The sequence below is a fragment of the Stenella coeruleoalba genome (assembly GCF_951394435.1).
Source record: "Stenella coeruleoalba genome assembly, chromosome: 12".
Classification (NCBI taxonomy): Eukaryota; Metazoa; Chordata; class Mammalia; order Artiodactyla; family Delphinidae; genus Stenella; species Stenella coeruleoalba.
In genome coordinates this window covers 14,683,312-14,700,736 of record NC_137158.1, presented here as the reverse complement: position 1 = coordinate 14,700,736, position 17,425 = coordinate 14,683,312, and the positions used below count along the sequence as shown (strand labels likewise).

The 17,425-nt window shown below is 39.0% G+C and overlaps 2 protein-coding genes across 20 annotated transcripts in view; one reads left to right on the top strand and one right to left on the bottom strand.

Annotated features, from left to right (window-relative positions):
* Positions 1-3,695, top strand: part of LOC307195169 (uncharacterized protein) — a 665,726-nt gene extending 662,031 nt beyond the window's left edge. For all 18 annotated transcript variants that reach the window (XM_079939118.1, XM_079939117.1, XM_079939116.1 and 15 more), the window contains one exon: positions 3,447-3,695. In XM_079939118.1, the coding sequence (XP_079795244.1) occupies positions 3,447-3,480 (34 nt within the window). In that variant the 3' untranslated portion in view covers positions 3,481-3,695. The remainder of the gene's footprint in view (positions 1-3,446) is intronic.
* MEI4 (meiotic double-stranded break formation protein 4) overlaps positions 1-17,425 on the bottom strand; it is a 215,181-nt gene that overhangs the window by 23,625 nt on the left and 174,131 nt on the right. The window lies entirely within an intron of this gene.

The following is a 17,425-nucleotide window of genomic DNA, read 5'->3' as shown; positions in this document are numbered from 1 at the left end:
ACTGTTCCTGTAGAGATGTGTAAGAACCTGAGGATGCACCTTCACCTACTTTCCTCTACCAAGAAAATCCTTCATGAATAGCAGTCATCTAGCAGACAACCTTTTTGCATAGAAGGGTGGTAACAAGGAACCTAAATGTGAGGCAATTATTTTAAAGTCTTTCTGATATGAGAAGGCCCTGAAGTAGGCGTAGGTGTGGGTTAAACACAGCATCTTATAGGAAATAGAAAAAGGTCCAGTTATTTGACTAGTGTGAGGTGAATCAACTTGTTCATCTATTCTAGTGGTAGGTTGGTAAAAATGACCTTCTAAGCAGTACGCCCTTTTGGTGACTAACTCAATAACATCACAGATTAAACCCCAAGTGCTTTAAATTTTATATTTGCACATTTCTCTGGGGAAATCTCCTGTGGTTTGACTCCAATTCATCCCTTTCTTGGTCATCAGAATAGCAGATTGTTGGACATAATAATAAGATAGATCCCACATCAATTTTAATTCTCAAACCTCTTCGTGTAAAGAATAGAGAGTTCCCGATACAGGGACAAAGCATTTCTTCTATGAGATCCCCTGAGTCAACTTGAAGTAGCTTTACCCGGCATCCCCACTGCTTTCTTAGGATCTGCGCCCTTAATTATGGGGTCATCAACCCCACTCAGAGAAACTTTTTCACTACTTTATACCACAATATTAAACTTAGTCTCAGGCTGGAAATGCCTTTCAGGCATTTTGAGAAGCAAACAGATCATTTATTTGTCTGGACTTCCATCACAGTAGTTCTTGACAAAGCAGTACAAACCGGATGACTTCGTTATTATTCTGAGAGTCTATTAAGTGAAAGAGCAGGGCTCACAGACTGGAATAAAAGTAGCTGAATTCATTAAGGATGAATTTAGCTGCGAATACTTAGCACTTTATGACGTTATGTTTCTGCCAGCCTCACGCGCGCCTCCTCTCTTGCTTCAGTCCTGTTACAAGCACTGATTGGGTACCTGCAAATGCCAGACCCCACCGTGAGTGCTGAGAACGCAGAGGTGAATAGGACAGGATCCCTACCTGTAGGAGAGCTCCTCGCACGCCTCTAGGGAGACAAAGAAGTAGAAAATAATGGCAATGCAGAGTGCGTGCATGCTATATGGGCTATAGAGGAACTCTAGAGCTAGCTGAGTCACCTGTGTGAGAAGACGCTGAAGGGCAGGAAATGAGTTAGTCGTGAACGATCACCCTGTAGGCTCAGCTCCTGCTGGATGGGATGGCAGGATTCTTTTGCAGAGGTGACTTGAAAGTTATCGTCAGCACAGGCCAACACCTGTTTGGCTTCCACCACAGGGCTCTCAGTCTCTGGTAGTTCAGTATGCGCTGGGGCAAGGGAGCAGCAGAGAGCTTAAAGGGGGAGTTGGGAGGTGTCAGCATTCTCTGCAACAGCTCACTCGGCACAGACCCCACCTCTTGGCCTTCTTTAAGGCAGTGGAACCAGACCCATCTGACTGGTACATGCAGTCAAAGGCCAAGTCAGGCCTATATGTTAAGAAAATCTTACAGACTGTGTTTGGTTCCATGAGGTCTATGGTTACTTTCATGCCTGACACTTATCTTCCTGAAGGAAGGCACGGAGAACAAGAGAAATGACGGAAGTATAATTCGTCATTATTATACCTTACAGCAGAGAGAATGCACCGCTTCACTAAGTGAAGCCACCACCACCATGCAGTTCAGACACCGCGTGAGTAGAAGAAATCAGAGCTGGTGAAATGTCTGATATATATTAGAAACAGAGATCCAGATGGCCGTTATTTATGGCAAACACACGTCCAAATAGCCGGTGGGGATAAAATCAACAAGAAACTTTCCTCTTTAGGACTCTAAATAAGACTATCCAAGACAGCAACAAAACCTGCGCAACCAGGCAGAAGGCAGAAACCAGATTTGCTGGAGTAGAATTGATGACCACCCAGACTAAAAAAGAATCTAGAAGCTGCTTAGCTAAGCGATGATAAATGTGCCAAAGTAAGCAAGAAATGTAGATACATTTTTAAGAGCACTGAATCCAAAGCCTAAGATTAGTGACAACAGGGGGTGGACTCATAAGTGACCAGATCTTTTCCAATACTTTTGTTTGGAAACTGAAAGCTAACTTTGGCCTCAGATAAATCTACTAATTATCTCCCAAAGCACAACTGAACGGGGTTGTATTTACAGAAATCAAAAGCCAACACATTTGTCCCTTTTTCTTCCTGTTTTAAACATGTGTCACCACTGATTCAATGAAATCATTTTATCAGAACTTGCTTTCAAAGGCTAAGTGAAACTGCACAGCACCCAGGAAAGTCTGGAAACACAAAAGAGAAAAAACTGAATGTGTTCTCATGAACATTTATTGACATAGAGACTGTGTCTGTAGCAAAGTGAGTACTGCATTTCTTGTTCTTTTGTTCTTTTTTAAAAATCAACTGACCACCATTTCTCTTTTTATAAAAATCAGATTTTTTGAGATATAATTGACATACAGTAAAATTTACCCTTTTTAAAGTGTCTGGTATCATGAATTTGATAACTTACTTTTAAGAACAAAGAAATGTCATAATAGAAGTAATCTTTGAATAAAAGAAAAAGCAATCATGCTATGGCCATGTGATACTGTTTAACAACATTTTAAATGTTTTGCTAACTTCTAGTTGATTTATTAAAATATATATAAAACATTTAGTGTTTTTTTTACTACTATATGAAATACTTCTGTAACCATGATTATAATAACTATAATTTGTTACCTGAAGATACTCTAGAGAATTTTTTTAAAAGAAAAGATCCATATGCAATGCAGAAAGTTTAGGACAAAGCACTAGACTTCCAACTATGAGACAGTTGTCTGGTTTGACTATTTTCATTACCTTTGTGCTGAGAGGCTGCTGGGGAAACTTATCTGTTACAAAAGTGCTAAGTGGGTCTACAGAAAGCTTTGGTATGTTAGTGCTGGTGAAAGTCGCTACCTGATGACAAATGTAAAGAAAGGAATATAGAACCAGAGGACCTAACCTTCCGTGTCTCCTTCAAAGAACATCTCAGTAGCTACAGCCAACCATATGCTGAGATGGAAATTATACAAAGATGACTAGAAGTATGGCTTCATATCCTTTAGGCATCACGGTTCAAGGTAGAATTACATATGGGAATAAGCATAATACAATGGGATGTATATTGTAAGAGTGTTCTTGTATTTGCATTGCTCCTGGATGAGTTACAGTCAAAAACATGAAGAATGCTCTCAGCACATAATCTCAATGGAGAATGCTAAATGCCTCTGTTTTAAACTAGCAATGGCTTACAAGGAAAATTAAATACGTTATGGGGAATTAAGTTAAATGTACTGAAAATAAAACAAGTGGGAGAACTCAGTATACATATATTAATATACAGGTTATAAAAGTGTTTCTCATCTTTTTTAGATACATGTTCCCAAACGAAAATCAAGTATTCTGAGGAGTACCCACATTTGTAAGACAGGTCAGTTACTTTGCTTAACCAGTACTGTATGGACTTGGTTATATGCTTTATAAGCAATTATTTTCAGGGAAAAAAAAAAAACGTTCCCAAGTAAGTTGACTATCATTGGTTAATTTCAAAAACATGTTTAAAATAAACGCTGACCACATTTTAAATGTAACTGTATTTGTTTCTGAATTTTAGTCTGAAATTACAATAAATTTTACCTTTTTTAGAAACTAAACTATGCCGCTAACATTAGAAAAGTGATTGATTCTTTATTCAAACTTAACCCCAAAATGTAATATCTGGATCTGATATAAAAATAACATTAAAACTTTAAGATGATATATTTCACTAATGCAACCAAAAAACTCTCCAAATACTTCAAGAAAGTGGCTTCAGCAAAGAAAAATGAATATTTCATTCAAAAGCTTTTTCATACTCTAATTTATAATGTAAGGAAATACAGCAGTTTCTTGTAAAATGTTCCACTTTGGGGAAATAAGAAACCAACTTCCACGGATGTCTAACTTCCAGACATCAGGTATCTTGGAATCTGCAGACCCTGAGACAGTGAAATGTCCACTAGGAGACAGTTCCTGGTGGACTGTGCAGTGACTCTGCGGGAGGGTCTCGGGTCCTCACTCAGATACTCTCAACTCACTTCAGGGGCTCATTCTGAAGGTAACAAGGACAGAGGAGGAAGTCCTGCTAGAGGAAAGCAAAAGAAGTGAGAACTGACAGCGAGGGAACAACTATAAAACTCAGACTGGGTCTTCTAGAATGGAAAAGGAGCTCCATATGCTTGAATGTGCCTCCAAGGACATAACTAACACCGCACAATTCAAAAGCAGATGATGGGTATGACAAACGTATAAATGATGCTTGATTCATTCAGTTTAATAAATTGAATTTACTATAGCATTCCATTAAAATGTTAAAGTTTAAAAAGTATCTTATTCATGTGGGAAATTTTCTTATGCAGAATAATTTTTGTAGTGATTTTAGAAGACATGATGTACCATCAAATAACGTTACTTATTTTAGCGTAACTAATATGTTCCTGAGCATTATCCACAGAAAATAACTACAAAATAGTTATTCTTGGCAAGTATACTAGAAAGTTTAGTAGCGGTGTCTTTTCAAAGATACACTGCATTTTAAGAAAACTCAGAGAGGAGGCGGAGGGGAAGATGGCGGAAGAGTAAGACGCGGAGATCACCTTCCTCCCCACAGATACACCAGAAATACATCTACACGTGGAGCAACTCCTACAGAACACCTACTGAACGCTGGCAGAAGACCTCAGACTTCCCAAAAGGCAAGAAACTCCCCATGTCCCTGGATAGGGCAAAAGAAAAAACAATAAACAGAGACAAAAGGATACGGATGGGACCTGCACCAGTGGGAGGGAGCTGTGAAGGAGGAAAGGTTTCCACACACTAGAAGCCCCTTTGCAGGTGGAGACTGCGGGTGGCAGAGGAGGAAGCTTCAGAGCCACGGAGGAGAGCGCAGCCACAGGGGTGCGGAGGGGAAAGCAGAGAGATTCCCGCACAGAGGATCTGTACCGACCGGCACTCACCAGCCCGAGAGGCTTGTCTGCTCACCTGCCGGGGCAGGCGGAGCTGCGAGCTGAGGCTCGGGCTTCGGTCGGAGCGCAGGGAGAGGACTGGGGTTGGCGGCGTGAACACAGCCTGAAGGGGTTAGTGCGCCATGGCTAGCCGGGAGGGAGTCCAGGAAAAGGTCAGGAGCTGCCGAAGAGGCAAGAGACTTTTTCCTGCCTCTTTGTTTCCTGGTGCACGAGGAGAGGGGATTAAGGAGCTCCAGAGACGGGCGCGAGCCGCAGCTAACAGCGCGGACCCCAGAGACGGGCGGGAGACGCTAAGGCTGCTGCTGCCACCACCAATGGGCCTGTGTGCGAGCACAGGTCACTGTCCACACCCCTCTTCTGGGGAGCCTGTGCAGCCCGCCACTGCCAGGGTCCCGGGATCCAGGGACAACTACCCCGGGAGAACGCACGGCGCGCCTCAGGCTGGTGCAACGTCACGCCGGCCTCTGCCGCCGCAGGTTCGCCTCTCACGCCGTGCCCCTCCCTCCCCCAGGCCTGAGTGAGCCAGAGCCCTCGAATCAGCGGCTCCTTTAACCCCGTCGTGTCTGAGCAAACAAAAGACGCCCTCCAGCGACCTATACGCAGAGGCGGGGCCAAATCCAAAGCTGAGCCCCGGGAGCTGTGCGAACAAAGAAGAGAAAGGGAAATCTCTCCCAGCAGCCTCAGAAGCAGTGGATTAAAGCTCCACAATCAACTTGATGTACCTGCATCTCTGGAATACCTGAATAGACAACCAATCATCCCAAATTGAGGAGGCAGACTTTGAGAGCAAGATTTATGATTTTTTCCCCTCTTCCTCTTTTTGTGAGTGTGTACGTGTATGCTTCTGTGTGAGATTTTGTCTGTATAGCTTTGCTTCCACCGTTTGTCCTAGGGTTCTATCCTTTTTTCCTTAATAATTTTCTTAAATTATAATAACTTTATTATATTTTATTTTTATTTTATTTTACTTTATCTTCTTTCTTTCTCTCTTTCCTTCCTTCCCTCCTTCGTTCCTTCCTCCCTCCGTCCTTTCTTTCTTTCTTTCTTTCTACTTCTCCTAATTCTTTCTACTTTTTCTCCCTTTTATTCTGAGCCGTGTGGATGAAAGGCTCTTGGTGCTGCACCCAGGAGTCAGTGCTGTGCCTCTGAGGTGGGAGAGCCAACTTCAGGACACTGGTCCACAAGAGACCTCCTAGCTCCACATCATATCAAACGACAAAAATCTCCCAGAGATCTCCATCTCAACACCAGCACCCAACTTCACTCAACGACCAGCAAGCTACAGTGCTGGACACCCTATGCCAAACAACTAGCAAAACAGGAACACAACCCCACCCATTAGAAAAGAGGCCACCTAAAATCATATTAGTCCACAGACACCCCAAAACACACCACCAGACGTGGACCTGCCCACCAGAGAGACAAGATCCAGCCTCATCCACCACAACACAGGCACTAGTCCCCTCCACCCAGAAGCCTACACAACCCTCTGAACCAACCTTAGCCACTGGGGATAGACACCAAAAACAACGGGAACTATGAACCTGCAGCCTGCAAAAAGGAGACCCCAAACACAGTAAGATAAGCAAAATGAGAAGACAGAAAAACACACGGCAGATGAAGGAGCAAGATAAAAACCCACCAGAACTAACAAATGAAGAGGAAATAGGCAATCTACCTGAAAAAGAATTCAGAATAATGATAGTAAAGATGATCCAAAATCTTGTAAATAGAATAGACAACATGCAAGAAACATTTAACAAGGACCTAGAAGAACTAAAGATGAAACAAACAATGATGAACAACACAATAAATGAAATTAAATATACTCTAGATGGGATCAATAGCAGAATAACTGAGGCAGAAGAACGCATAAGTGACCTGGAAGATAAAATAGTGGAAGTAACTACTGCAGAGCAGAATACAGAAGAAAAGAATGAAAAGAACTGAGGATAGTCTCAGAGACCTGTGGGACAACATTAAACGCACCAACATTCGAATTATAGGGGTTCCAGAAGAAGAGGAGAAAAAGAAAGGGACTGAGAAAATATTTGAAGAGATTATGGTGGAAAACTTCCCTAATATGGGAAAGGAAATAGTTAATCAAGTCCAGGAAGCACAGAGAGTCCCATACAGGATAAATCCAAGGAGAAATACGCCAAGACACATATTAATCAAACTGTCAAAAATTAAATACAAAGAAAGCATATTAAAAGCAGCAAGGGAAAAACAACAAATAACACACAAGGGAATCCCCATAAGGTTAACAGCTGATCTCTCAGCAGAAACTATGCAAGCCAGAAGGGACTGTCAGGACATACTGAACGTGATGAAGGAGAAAAACCTGAAACCAAGATTACCCAGCAAGGATCGCATTCAGATTTGATGGAGAAATTAAAACCTTTACAGACAAGCAAAAGCTGAGAGAGTTCAGCACCACCAAACCAGCTTTACAACGAATGCTAAAGGAACTTCTCTAGGCAAGAAACACAAGAGAAGGAAAAGACCTACAATAACGAACCCATAACAATTAAGAAAATGGGAATAGGAACATACATATCGATAATTACCTTAAATGTAAATGGACTAAATGCTGCCACCAAAAGACACAGATTGGCTGAATGGATACAAAAACAAGACCCATATATATGCTGTCTACAAGAGACCCACTTCAGACCGAGAGACACATACAGACTGAAAGTAAGGGGATGGAAAAAGATATTTCATGAAAATGGAAACCAAAAGAAAGCTGGAGAAGCAATTCTCATATCAGAAAAAGTAGACTTTAAAATAAAGACTATTAGAAGAGACAAAGAAGGACACTACATAATGATCAAGGGATCGATCCAAGAAGAAGATATAACAATTGTAAATATTTATGCACCCAACATAGGAGCACCTCAATACATAAGGCAAATACTAACAGCCATAAAAGGAGAAATTGACAGTAACACATTCATAGTAGGGGACTTTAACACCCCACTTTCACCAATGGACAGATCATCCAAAATGAAAATAAATAAGGAAACACAAGCTTTAAATGATAAATTACACAAGATGGACAATTGATATTTATAGGACACTCCATCCAAAAACAACAGAATACGTTTTTCTCAAGTGCTCATGGAACATTCTCCAGGATAGATCATATCTTAGGTCATAAATCAAGCCTTGGTAAATTTAAGAAAATTGAAATTGTATCAAGTATCTTTTCTGACCACAACACCATGAGACTAGATTTCAATTACAGGAAAAGATCTGTAAAAAATACAAACACATGGACGCTAAACAATACACTACTTAATAACGAAGTGATCACTGAAGAAATCAAAGAGGAAATCAAAAAATACCTAGAAACAAATGACAATGGAGACACGACGACCCAAAACCTATGGGATGCAGCAAAAGCAGTTCTAAGGGGGAAGTTTATAGCAATACAAGCCCACCTTAAGAAACAGGACACATCTCGAATAAACAACCTAACCTTACACCTAAAGCAATTAGAGAAAGAAGAACAAAAAAAAACCCCAAAGTTAGCAGAAGGTAAGAAATCATAAAAATCAGATCAGAAATAAATGAAAAAGAAATGAAGGAAACAATAGCAAAGATCAGTAAAACTAAAAGCTGGTTCTTTGAGAAGATAAAATAGATAAACCATTAGCCAGACTCAAGAAAAAAAGGGAGAAGACTGAAATCAATAGAATTAGAAATGAAAAAGGAGAGGTAACAACTGATACTGCAGAAATACAGAAGATCATGAGAGATTACTACAAGCAACTCTATGCTAATAAAATGGACAACCTGGAAGAAATGGACAAATTCTTAGAAATGCACAACATGCCAAGCCTGAATCAGGAAGAAATAGAAAATATGAACAGACCAATCACAAGCACTGAAATTGAAACTGTGATTAAAAATCTTCCAACAAACTAAAGCCCAGGACCAGATGGCTTCACAGGCGAATTCTATCAAACATTTAGAGAAGAGCTAACACCTATCCTTCTCAAACTCTTCCAAAATATAGCAGAGGGAGGAACACTCCCAAATTCATTCTATGAGGCCACCATCACCTTGATACCAAAACCAGACAAGGATGTCACAAAGAAAGAAAACTACAGGCCAATATCACTGATGAACATAGATGCAAAAATCCTCAAGAAAATACTAGCAAACAGAATCCAACAGCACATTAAAAGGATCATACACCATGATCAACTGGGGTTTATTCCAGGAATGCAAGGATTCTTCAATATACGCAAATCAATCAACGTGGTAAACCATAATAACAAACTGAAGGATTAAAAACCATATGATAATCTCAGTATATGCAGAAAAAGCTTTCAACAAAATTCATCAGCCATTTATGATAAAAACTCTCCAGAAAGTAGGCATAGAGGGAACTTTCCTCAACATAATAAAGGCCATATATGACAAACCCACAGCCAACATCATCCTCCATGTTGAAAAACTGAAAGCATTTCCACTAAGATCAGGAACAAGAGAAGGATGCCCAATCTCACCACTCTTATTCAATATAGTTTTGGAAGTTTTAGCCACAGCAATCAGAGAAGAAAAGGAAATAAAAGGAATCCAAATCAGAAAAGAGGTAAAGCTGTCACTGTTTGCAGATGACATGATACTATATATAGAGAATCCTAAAGATGCTACCAGAAAACTACTAGAGCTAATCAATGAATTTGGTAAAGTTGCAGGATACAAAATTAATGCACAGAAATCTCTTGCATTCCTATACACTAATGATGAAAAATCTGAAAGTGAAATCAAGAAAACACTCCCATTTACCATTGCAACAAAAAGAGTAAAATATCTAGTAGTAAACCTACCTAAGGAGACAAAAGACCTGTATGCAGAAAATTATAAGACACTGGTGAAATAAATTAAAGATAATACAAATAGATGGAGAGACATACCATGTTCCTGGATTGGAAGAATCAACATTGTGAAAATGACTCTACTACCGAAAGCAATCTACAGATTCAATGCAATCTCTATCAAACTACCACTGTCATTTCTCACAGAACTAGAACAATTAATTTCAGAATTTGTATGGAAACACAAAAGACCCCGAATAGCCAAAGCAATCTTGAGAACGAAAAACGGAGCTGGAGGATACAGGCTTCCTGACTTCGGACTATACTACAAAGCTACAGTAATCAAGACAGTATGGTACTGGCACAAAAACAGAAAGAAAGATCAATGGAACAGGATAGAAAGCCGAGAGATAAACCCACACACATATGGTCACCTTATCTTTGATAAAGGAGGCAGGAATGTACAGTGGAGAAAGGACAGCCTCTTCAATAAGTGGTGCTGGGAAAACTGGACAGGTACATATAAAAGTATGCCATTAGATCACTCCGTAACACCATACACAAAAATAAATTCAAAATGGATTAAAGACCTAAATGTAAGGCTAGAAACTATCAAACTCTTAGAGGAAAACATAGGCAGAACACTCTATGACATAAATCACAGCAAGATCCTTTTTGACCCACCTCCTAGAGAAATGGAAATAAAAACAAAATTAAACAAATGGGACCTAATGAAATTTCAAAGCTTTTGCACAGCAAAGGAAACCATAAATAAGACCAAAAGACAACCCTCAGAATGGGAGAAAATATTTGCAAATGAAGCAACTGACAAAGGATTAATTTCCAAAATTTACAAGCAGCTCATTCATCTCAATAACAAAAAACCAAACAACCCAATCCAAAAATGGGCAGAAGACCTAAATAGACATTTCTCCAAAGAAGATATACAGACTGCCAACAAACACATGAAGGAATGCTCAACATCATTAATCATTAGGGAAATGCAAATCAAATCTACAATGAGATATCATCTCACACCAGTTAGAATGGCCATCATCAAAAAATCTAGAAACAATAAATGCTGGAGAGGGTGTGGAGAAAAGGGAACACTCCTGCACTGCTGGTGGGAATGTGAATTGGTACAGCCACTATGGAGCACAGTATGGAGGTTCCTTAAAAAACTACAAATACAACTACCATATGACCCAGCAATCCCACTACTGGGCATATACCCTGAGAAAACCATAATTCAAAAAGAGTCATGTACCAAAATGTTCATTGCAGCTCTATTTACAATAGCCCGGAGATGGAAACAACCTAAGTGCCCATCATCGGATGAATGGATAAAGAAGATGTGGCACATATATACAATGGAATATTACTCTGCCATAAAAAGAAACGAAATTGAGCTATTTGTAATGAGGTGGACAGACCTAGAGTCTGTCATACAGAGTGAAGTAAGTCAGAAAGAGAAAGAGAAATACCGTATGCTAACACATATATATGGAATTTAAGGGAAAAAAATGTCATGAAGAACCTAGGGGTAAGCCAGGAATAAAGACACAGACCTACTGGAGAAGAGACTTGAGGACATGGGGAGGGGGAAGGGTGAGCTGTGACAAAGCGAGAGAGAGGCCTGGACATATATACACTACGAAATGTAAGGTAGATAGCTAGTGGGAAGCAGCCGCATAGCACAGGGAGATTAGCTCAGTGCTTTGTGACCGTCTGGAGGGGTGGGATAGGGAGGGTGGGGGGGAGGGAGACGCAAGAGAGAAGAGATATGGGAACATATGTATATGTATAACTGATTCACTTTGTTATAAAACAGAAACAGACCATTTTAAAGCAATTATACCCCAATAAAGATGTTAAAACAAGAAAAAGAAAACTCAGAGATACCGTATGCTAACTCATATATATGGAATCTAAAAAAAAAAAAAGGTCATGAAGAACCTAGGGGCAAGATGGGAATAAAGACGCAGACATATAGAATGGACTTGAGGACACGGGGAGGGGGAAGGGTAAGCTGCGACAAAGTGAGAGAGTGGCATGGACATATATACACTACCAAACGTAAAATAGTTAGCTAGTAGGAAGCAGCCGCATAGCACAGGGAGATGAGCTTGGTGCTTTGTGACCACCTAGAGCGGTGGGATAGGGAAGGTGGGAGGGAGGGAGATGCAAGAGGGAAGAGATATGGGGACATATGTATATGTATAACTGATTCACTTTGTTATAAAGCAGAAACTAACACACCATTGTAAAGCAATTATACTCCAATAAAGATGTTAAAAAAAAAACTCAGAGAAAGAGTACCCAAACTATATACACAACTTATTTTAGAAAAATTGTGTGTATACACGTACACGCCTACATATGTTTATATGTGTGTATACAATTGCATATAATTAATATGGACATAAATACTTATTTTAATGATTCATAAGTATGTATGTAATATCTTTGCAGTAATAATGTTTTATATACATAGTCTTCAAGCAATTACCTTGAAGGAAAAACCTGCAGAGGCTTCCATTAAATAAGAACTTTGGTTTAAAGGTATATTATTTTTCATAGAAGTATAGGAAAAAAAGTTCAGTAAGCACATATTATATAATGAAGCATTTGTCTGATCTCTGTCCTTGGAATATCCTGAGTGTCTTTGTTATTCATGGTGGGCCCTTGGCTCCTACTTGACATTATGCTAATGAGATGAGTCAGTATAGGGGTTGGTCACCTGCAACACCAACCATGTAATCAAAAGATTGAGGCTTTGAGCCAGCCTGACCTCTGGGGAGCGGGGGTGCTGGGGACTGAGTTCAATCATGTGGCCACTCATTCAATCAGTCACAGCTACATAAGGAAGTCCAATAAAAACTCTGGAAAATGATGCTGAGTGGAACTTCCTGGTTGGTGAACACACTGATATACCTGGAGGGTGCCGCACCCTGATTCCAGGAGGGGAGGGCACGTAAGTTCTATGCTTAGGACCCTCCCAGACCTCACACTGTGTGTCTCTTCATTAGGCTGATCCTGATCTGTATCTTTTATAATTAGTGTAATACTTTCCTCAGTTCTGTGAGTCATTCTGTTAAATTATCAAGCCAAGGGGCGAGTAGGAACTCCCCCACATATGTAGCCAGTTGGTCAGAAGTGCAGACCCCTGAACCAGTGGCTGGCACCTGAAATGAGGGCAGTCTTGTTGGAGACTGTGTCTGTACCCTGTGAAGTCTGCACTGAGTCCAGGTGGCTAAGCATCAGAACTGAACTGATCTGGAAGACACCAGTCTGTCTTGAAGTTGAGGCAAGTTACACGAAGGTATTCAAAAGGTCTAAGAAGTCACAAGAATATAAAACAAATTGCCCAAGATTTGTTCCTCATCTTTCACACTTGTTTTTACTGAGTATAACATATAATGGTATATTAGTTTCAGGTGTACAACATAATAATTCAGTATCTGTATATATGTGAAATGGTCGCCACAATAAGTCTAGTTAACATCCATCACCACCATACAGTTACAAATGTTTTTTTCCTTCTGATGAGGACTTTTAAGATTTACTGTCTTAGCAATCTTCAAATATGCAGTACAGTATTATTAACCATAGTTACCATGCTGTACATTACATCCTCATGACATGTATTTTATAACTAGAAGTCTGTACCTTTTGACCACCTTAACCAATTTCATGCATCCCCACCCCCCTGGCCTGTTGTATCTATGAGCTTGTTTTTTTTGGTTTGCTTATTCTGTTACCATCCATCGCCATACAGTTGACCCCCTTCACCCATTTTGCCCACTCCTAACCCCCTTCCCCTCTGATAACCACTAATCTGATCTCTGTATCTATGAGTTTGGTTTTTTTTGTTTGTTTTGTTCTTTTAGATTCCACATATGAGTGAAATCATACACATTTCACTTAATATAATACCTTCAAGGTCCATCCACCTTGTGGAATATGGCAGGGCTTCATTCTTTTTAATGGCTGAGTAGTATTCCATTGTATTCAAATACCACATCTTTATCCGCTCATCATCCATCAGTGAACACCTAGGTTGTTTCCATATCTTGGCTCTCATGAATAATGCCACAATGAACATTGGCATGCATGTATCTCTTTGAATTAGTGTTTTGTGTTCTTTGGATAAACACCTGGAAGTGGAATAACTGGGTCATTCTTTATTTTTTGAGGAATCTCCATACTGTTTTCCATTGTGGCTGTACCAATTTACAGTCCTGCCAAAATGTACAAGCATTCCTTTTGCTCCACAGCCTACCAACATTTGTAATTTCTTGTCTTTTTGATAATAGTCATTCTAACAAATGTGAGGTGATCTCATTGTAGTTTTGATTTGCATTTCCCTAATAATTGGTGATGTTGGGCATTTTTTTCATGCACCTGTTGGCCATGTGTATATCTTCTTTGAAAAAAAAGTCTACTCAGATCCTTTCCCCATTTTTAATCAGATTTTTTGTTGTTGTTGCTGTGTTGTATAAATTCTATATATTTTGGATATTAACCCCTTAACAAATGTGATTTGAAAATATTTCTGATTCAGTTGGTGGCCTTTTAATTTTAATCATGGTTTCCTTCACTGTGCAGAAGCTTTTTAGTTTAATGGAATCTCATGTTTATTTTTGCTTTTATTTCCCTTACTTTTGGAGCTAGATTCACAACAACATAGCTAAGACCAATGTAAATGAGTTTCTGCCTATGTTTTCTTCTGGCAATTTTATGGTTTCTGGTCTTATATTCAAGTCTTTAATCCATTTTAATTTTTGTGTATAGTGTAAGATAGTGGTCTAGTTTCATTCTTTCACATGTGGCTGTCCCGTTTTCCCAACACCATTTAGTGATGAGATTGTTCTTTCTCCACTGCATGTTCTTTGCTCTTCTGTTGTAAATTAATCGTCCATACATGTGTGGGTTTATTTCTGGGCTCTCTATTCTGTTCCATTGATCTGTGTGTCTTTTTTGTTGCACCAGAACAATGCTGTTTTTATTACTATAGCTTTGTATTACACTTTGAAAAACATGAAGTATTATATCTCCAGCTTTGTTCTTTTTTCTCAAACTGTTTCACCTCTTCAGGGTCTTTTGTGGTTCCATATGAATTTTAGGATTATTTGCACTAGTTCTGTGAAATATGCCATTGGAATTTTGATAGGGATTGCACTGAATCTGTATATTGCTTTGGGTAGTATGGGCAACATTTTAACAATATTAATTCTTCTAACCCAAGAACGTGGAATACCTTTCCATCTACTTGTGTCTTCTTAGCTTTCTTTCATTAGTATCTTATCATTTTCAGGATACAGTTCTTTCACCTCTTTGGTTAAATTTATTTCTAGGTATTTTATTCTATTTGATGCCATTATAAATGAGATTTTCTTGATTTCCCATTCTGATAGCTCATTATTAGTATATAGAAATAACATGATTTCTGTACATTGATTTCGTATCCTGTGACTTTCCTGAATTCATTTATTAGTTCTAACAGATTTTTTGGTGGAGTCTTCAGGGTTTTCTATACATAGTATCATGTCACCTAAAAATAGTGGCAGTTTTACTTCTTCCTTTCTGATTTGGATGACATTTAATTCTTTTTCTTACATAATTAGTGTAGCTAAGACTTCCAAAACCATATTGAACAAAAGAGATGAGAGTGGGCATCCTTGTTTCTGATCTTAGAGGAAAAGCTTTCAGCCTTTCATCTTTGAGTATGATGTTAGCTATTGGTTTTTCATATATGGTCTTTATTTTGTTGAGGTACATTCCCTCTATACCCAGTTTGTTGACAGTTGTTATGATAAATGGATGTTGAATTTTATCATATGCTTTTTCTGCATCTAATGAGATGATTTTTACTCTTCATTTTGTTAATTTGACGGAGCATGATGATTGCTTTGCAGATGTTGAACCATCCTTGTATCTCTGGAGTAAATTCCACCTCATCATGTTGTATGAGCCTTTTAATGTATTGTTGGATTTGGTTTGCTAATATTTTGTTGAGAATTTCTGCATCAGTGTTCATCAGGGATATTGGCCTGATATTGTTCTAACTGACAAGAATACAAATAAATTTTGCAAAATTTTCACCTCATATTTCATACTCTAGTGACCTCACATGGTACTGTTTAATTAGGGGCCCCTTGCTGTTTAAAACCCTTTCACACCATCACTTAGACGTCTCTTCCTCCAGCTCAAAATCTTTCAATTAGATCAAAACATGGCATAAGCAGTCCAAAAGGTAAATATTTATAACTAACAAAGGTAAATATTCCCACAATATTTATGTCTGCTTGTTGTTCTGCTTCTCTGGAGCTTTTCTGTTTTTCATCAATAATAAAATCTATGTCATTCTAAGGCACAGCTGCCCCAGCAGAATAGCTTTTTTGGGATAGTGGAAGTACATCGAACACTGTTCTCTTTGCTCTGGGTTTGCTCTAGACACTTTCAGGGTCCAAATATGGATTCTGGGGGATCGAATGTGAAGCCTCAACTACTCAGGGAAGAGCAGTCCTTAAAACAGACCCTGAGGCCCATGTTCTCATGAACTTCCACAGATCATTCCTAGCATGGCATGTCCTTGTTGTACAGATTGAATCCAAGACAACTTCTAAAACAGCAGCACAAATCTACGCTGAAGATGGCTAGAAAGGTCACTGGTAGGAGGGCATTCTTCTCTCTTCAACCACTAATGGGGCAACTGCAGCATGTAGAGAGGGACTTCTCAACCTTTATATGAGCCAAGGATGCTGTTTACTGTGAAATGCTGTGAGGATGCTATGAAAGGATGCTATGAAATCAAAGATGTAAGCTTGCATGGCCTATTGTTCTAAATTCAGCCTTGGCACAGTTTCAGAGAATACCCAGAAGCTCGATTTAAAGGGGGAATAAAACACTTATGAGTAATTTCGAGTTTGGTTGAATTTAAGCCTTGTGACTTGGTGTTTTAAGTGTCGTTGATGTGCATGGTGTTTTCTCTACATAATACAAGACAATCCCTACGTGTACTTTTCATGTCATCATTTTCTAATCCCAAATGTTTGACTCAGTTTTAGAGATGCAAAAACAGGCAGTTGATATTGAAAATTTAAAAATTTGATAGCCTATAAGTATAAAACAGCATCACATTTTGCTTAATACATTTACTTAATATGAGGAAATATTATACACATTTTATTTTGAATTCAAAAGAGATAAACTGTTTTGTGTGTGTGTTAATTTGTTTTGGTTAATTTGTTTTCCCAGGTTACTCATGTTTAAAGAGACATTATAGCCTTGTCATGCCAAAGGAATATCCGGTATCTTGAAAAATTCTATCCTCAGTATCACTGAATAAATTTGGATTCTAATTGTTTTTAAATGTTGACAATTGTAGAACAGATATTTAGGTCACTGACTGTGGGATCCTCATGAGATTTCAAATGTTTTCCACCTTAAATGTCTATATGTTGCCACATCATACAGATTCTTACACAAAAACCTGGAGTGTAACCTAACGTTT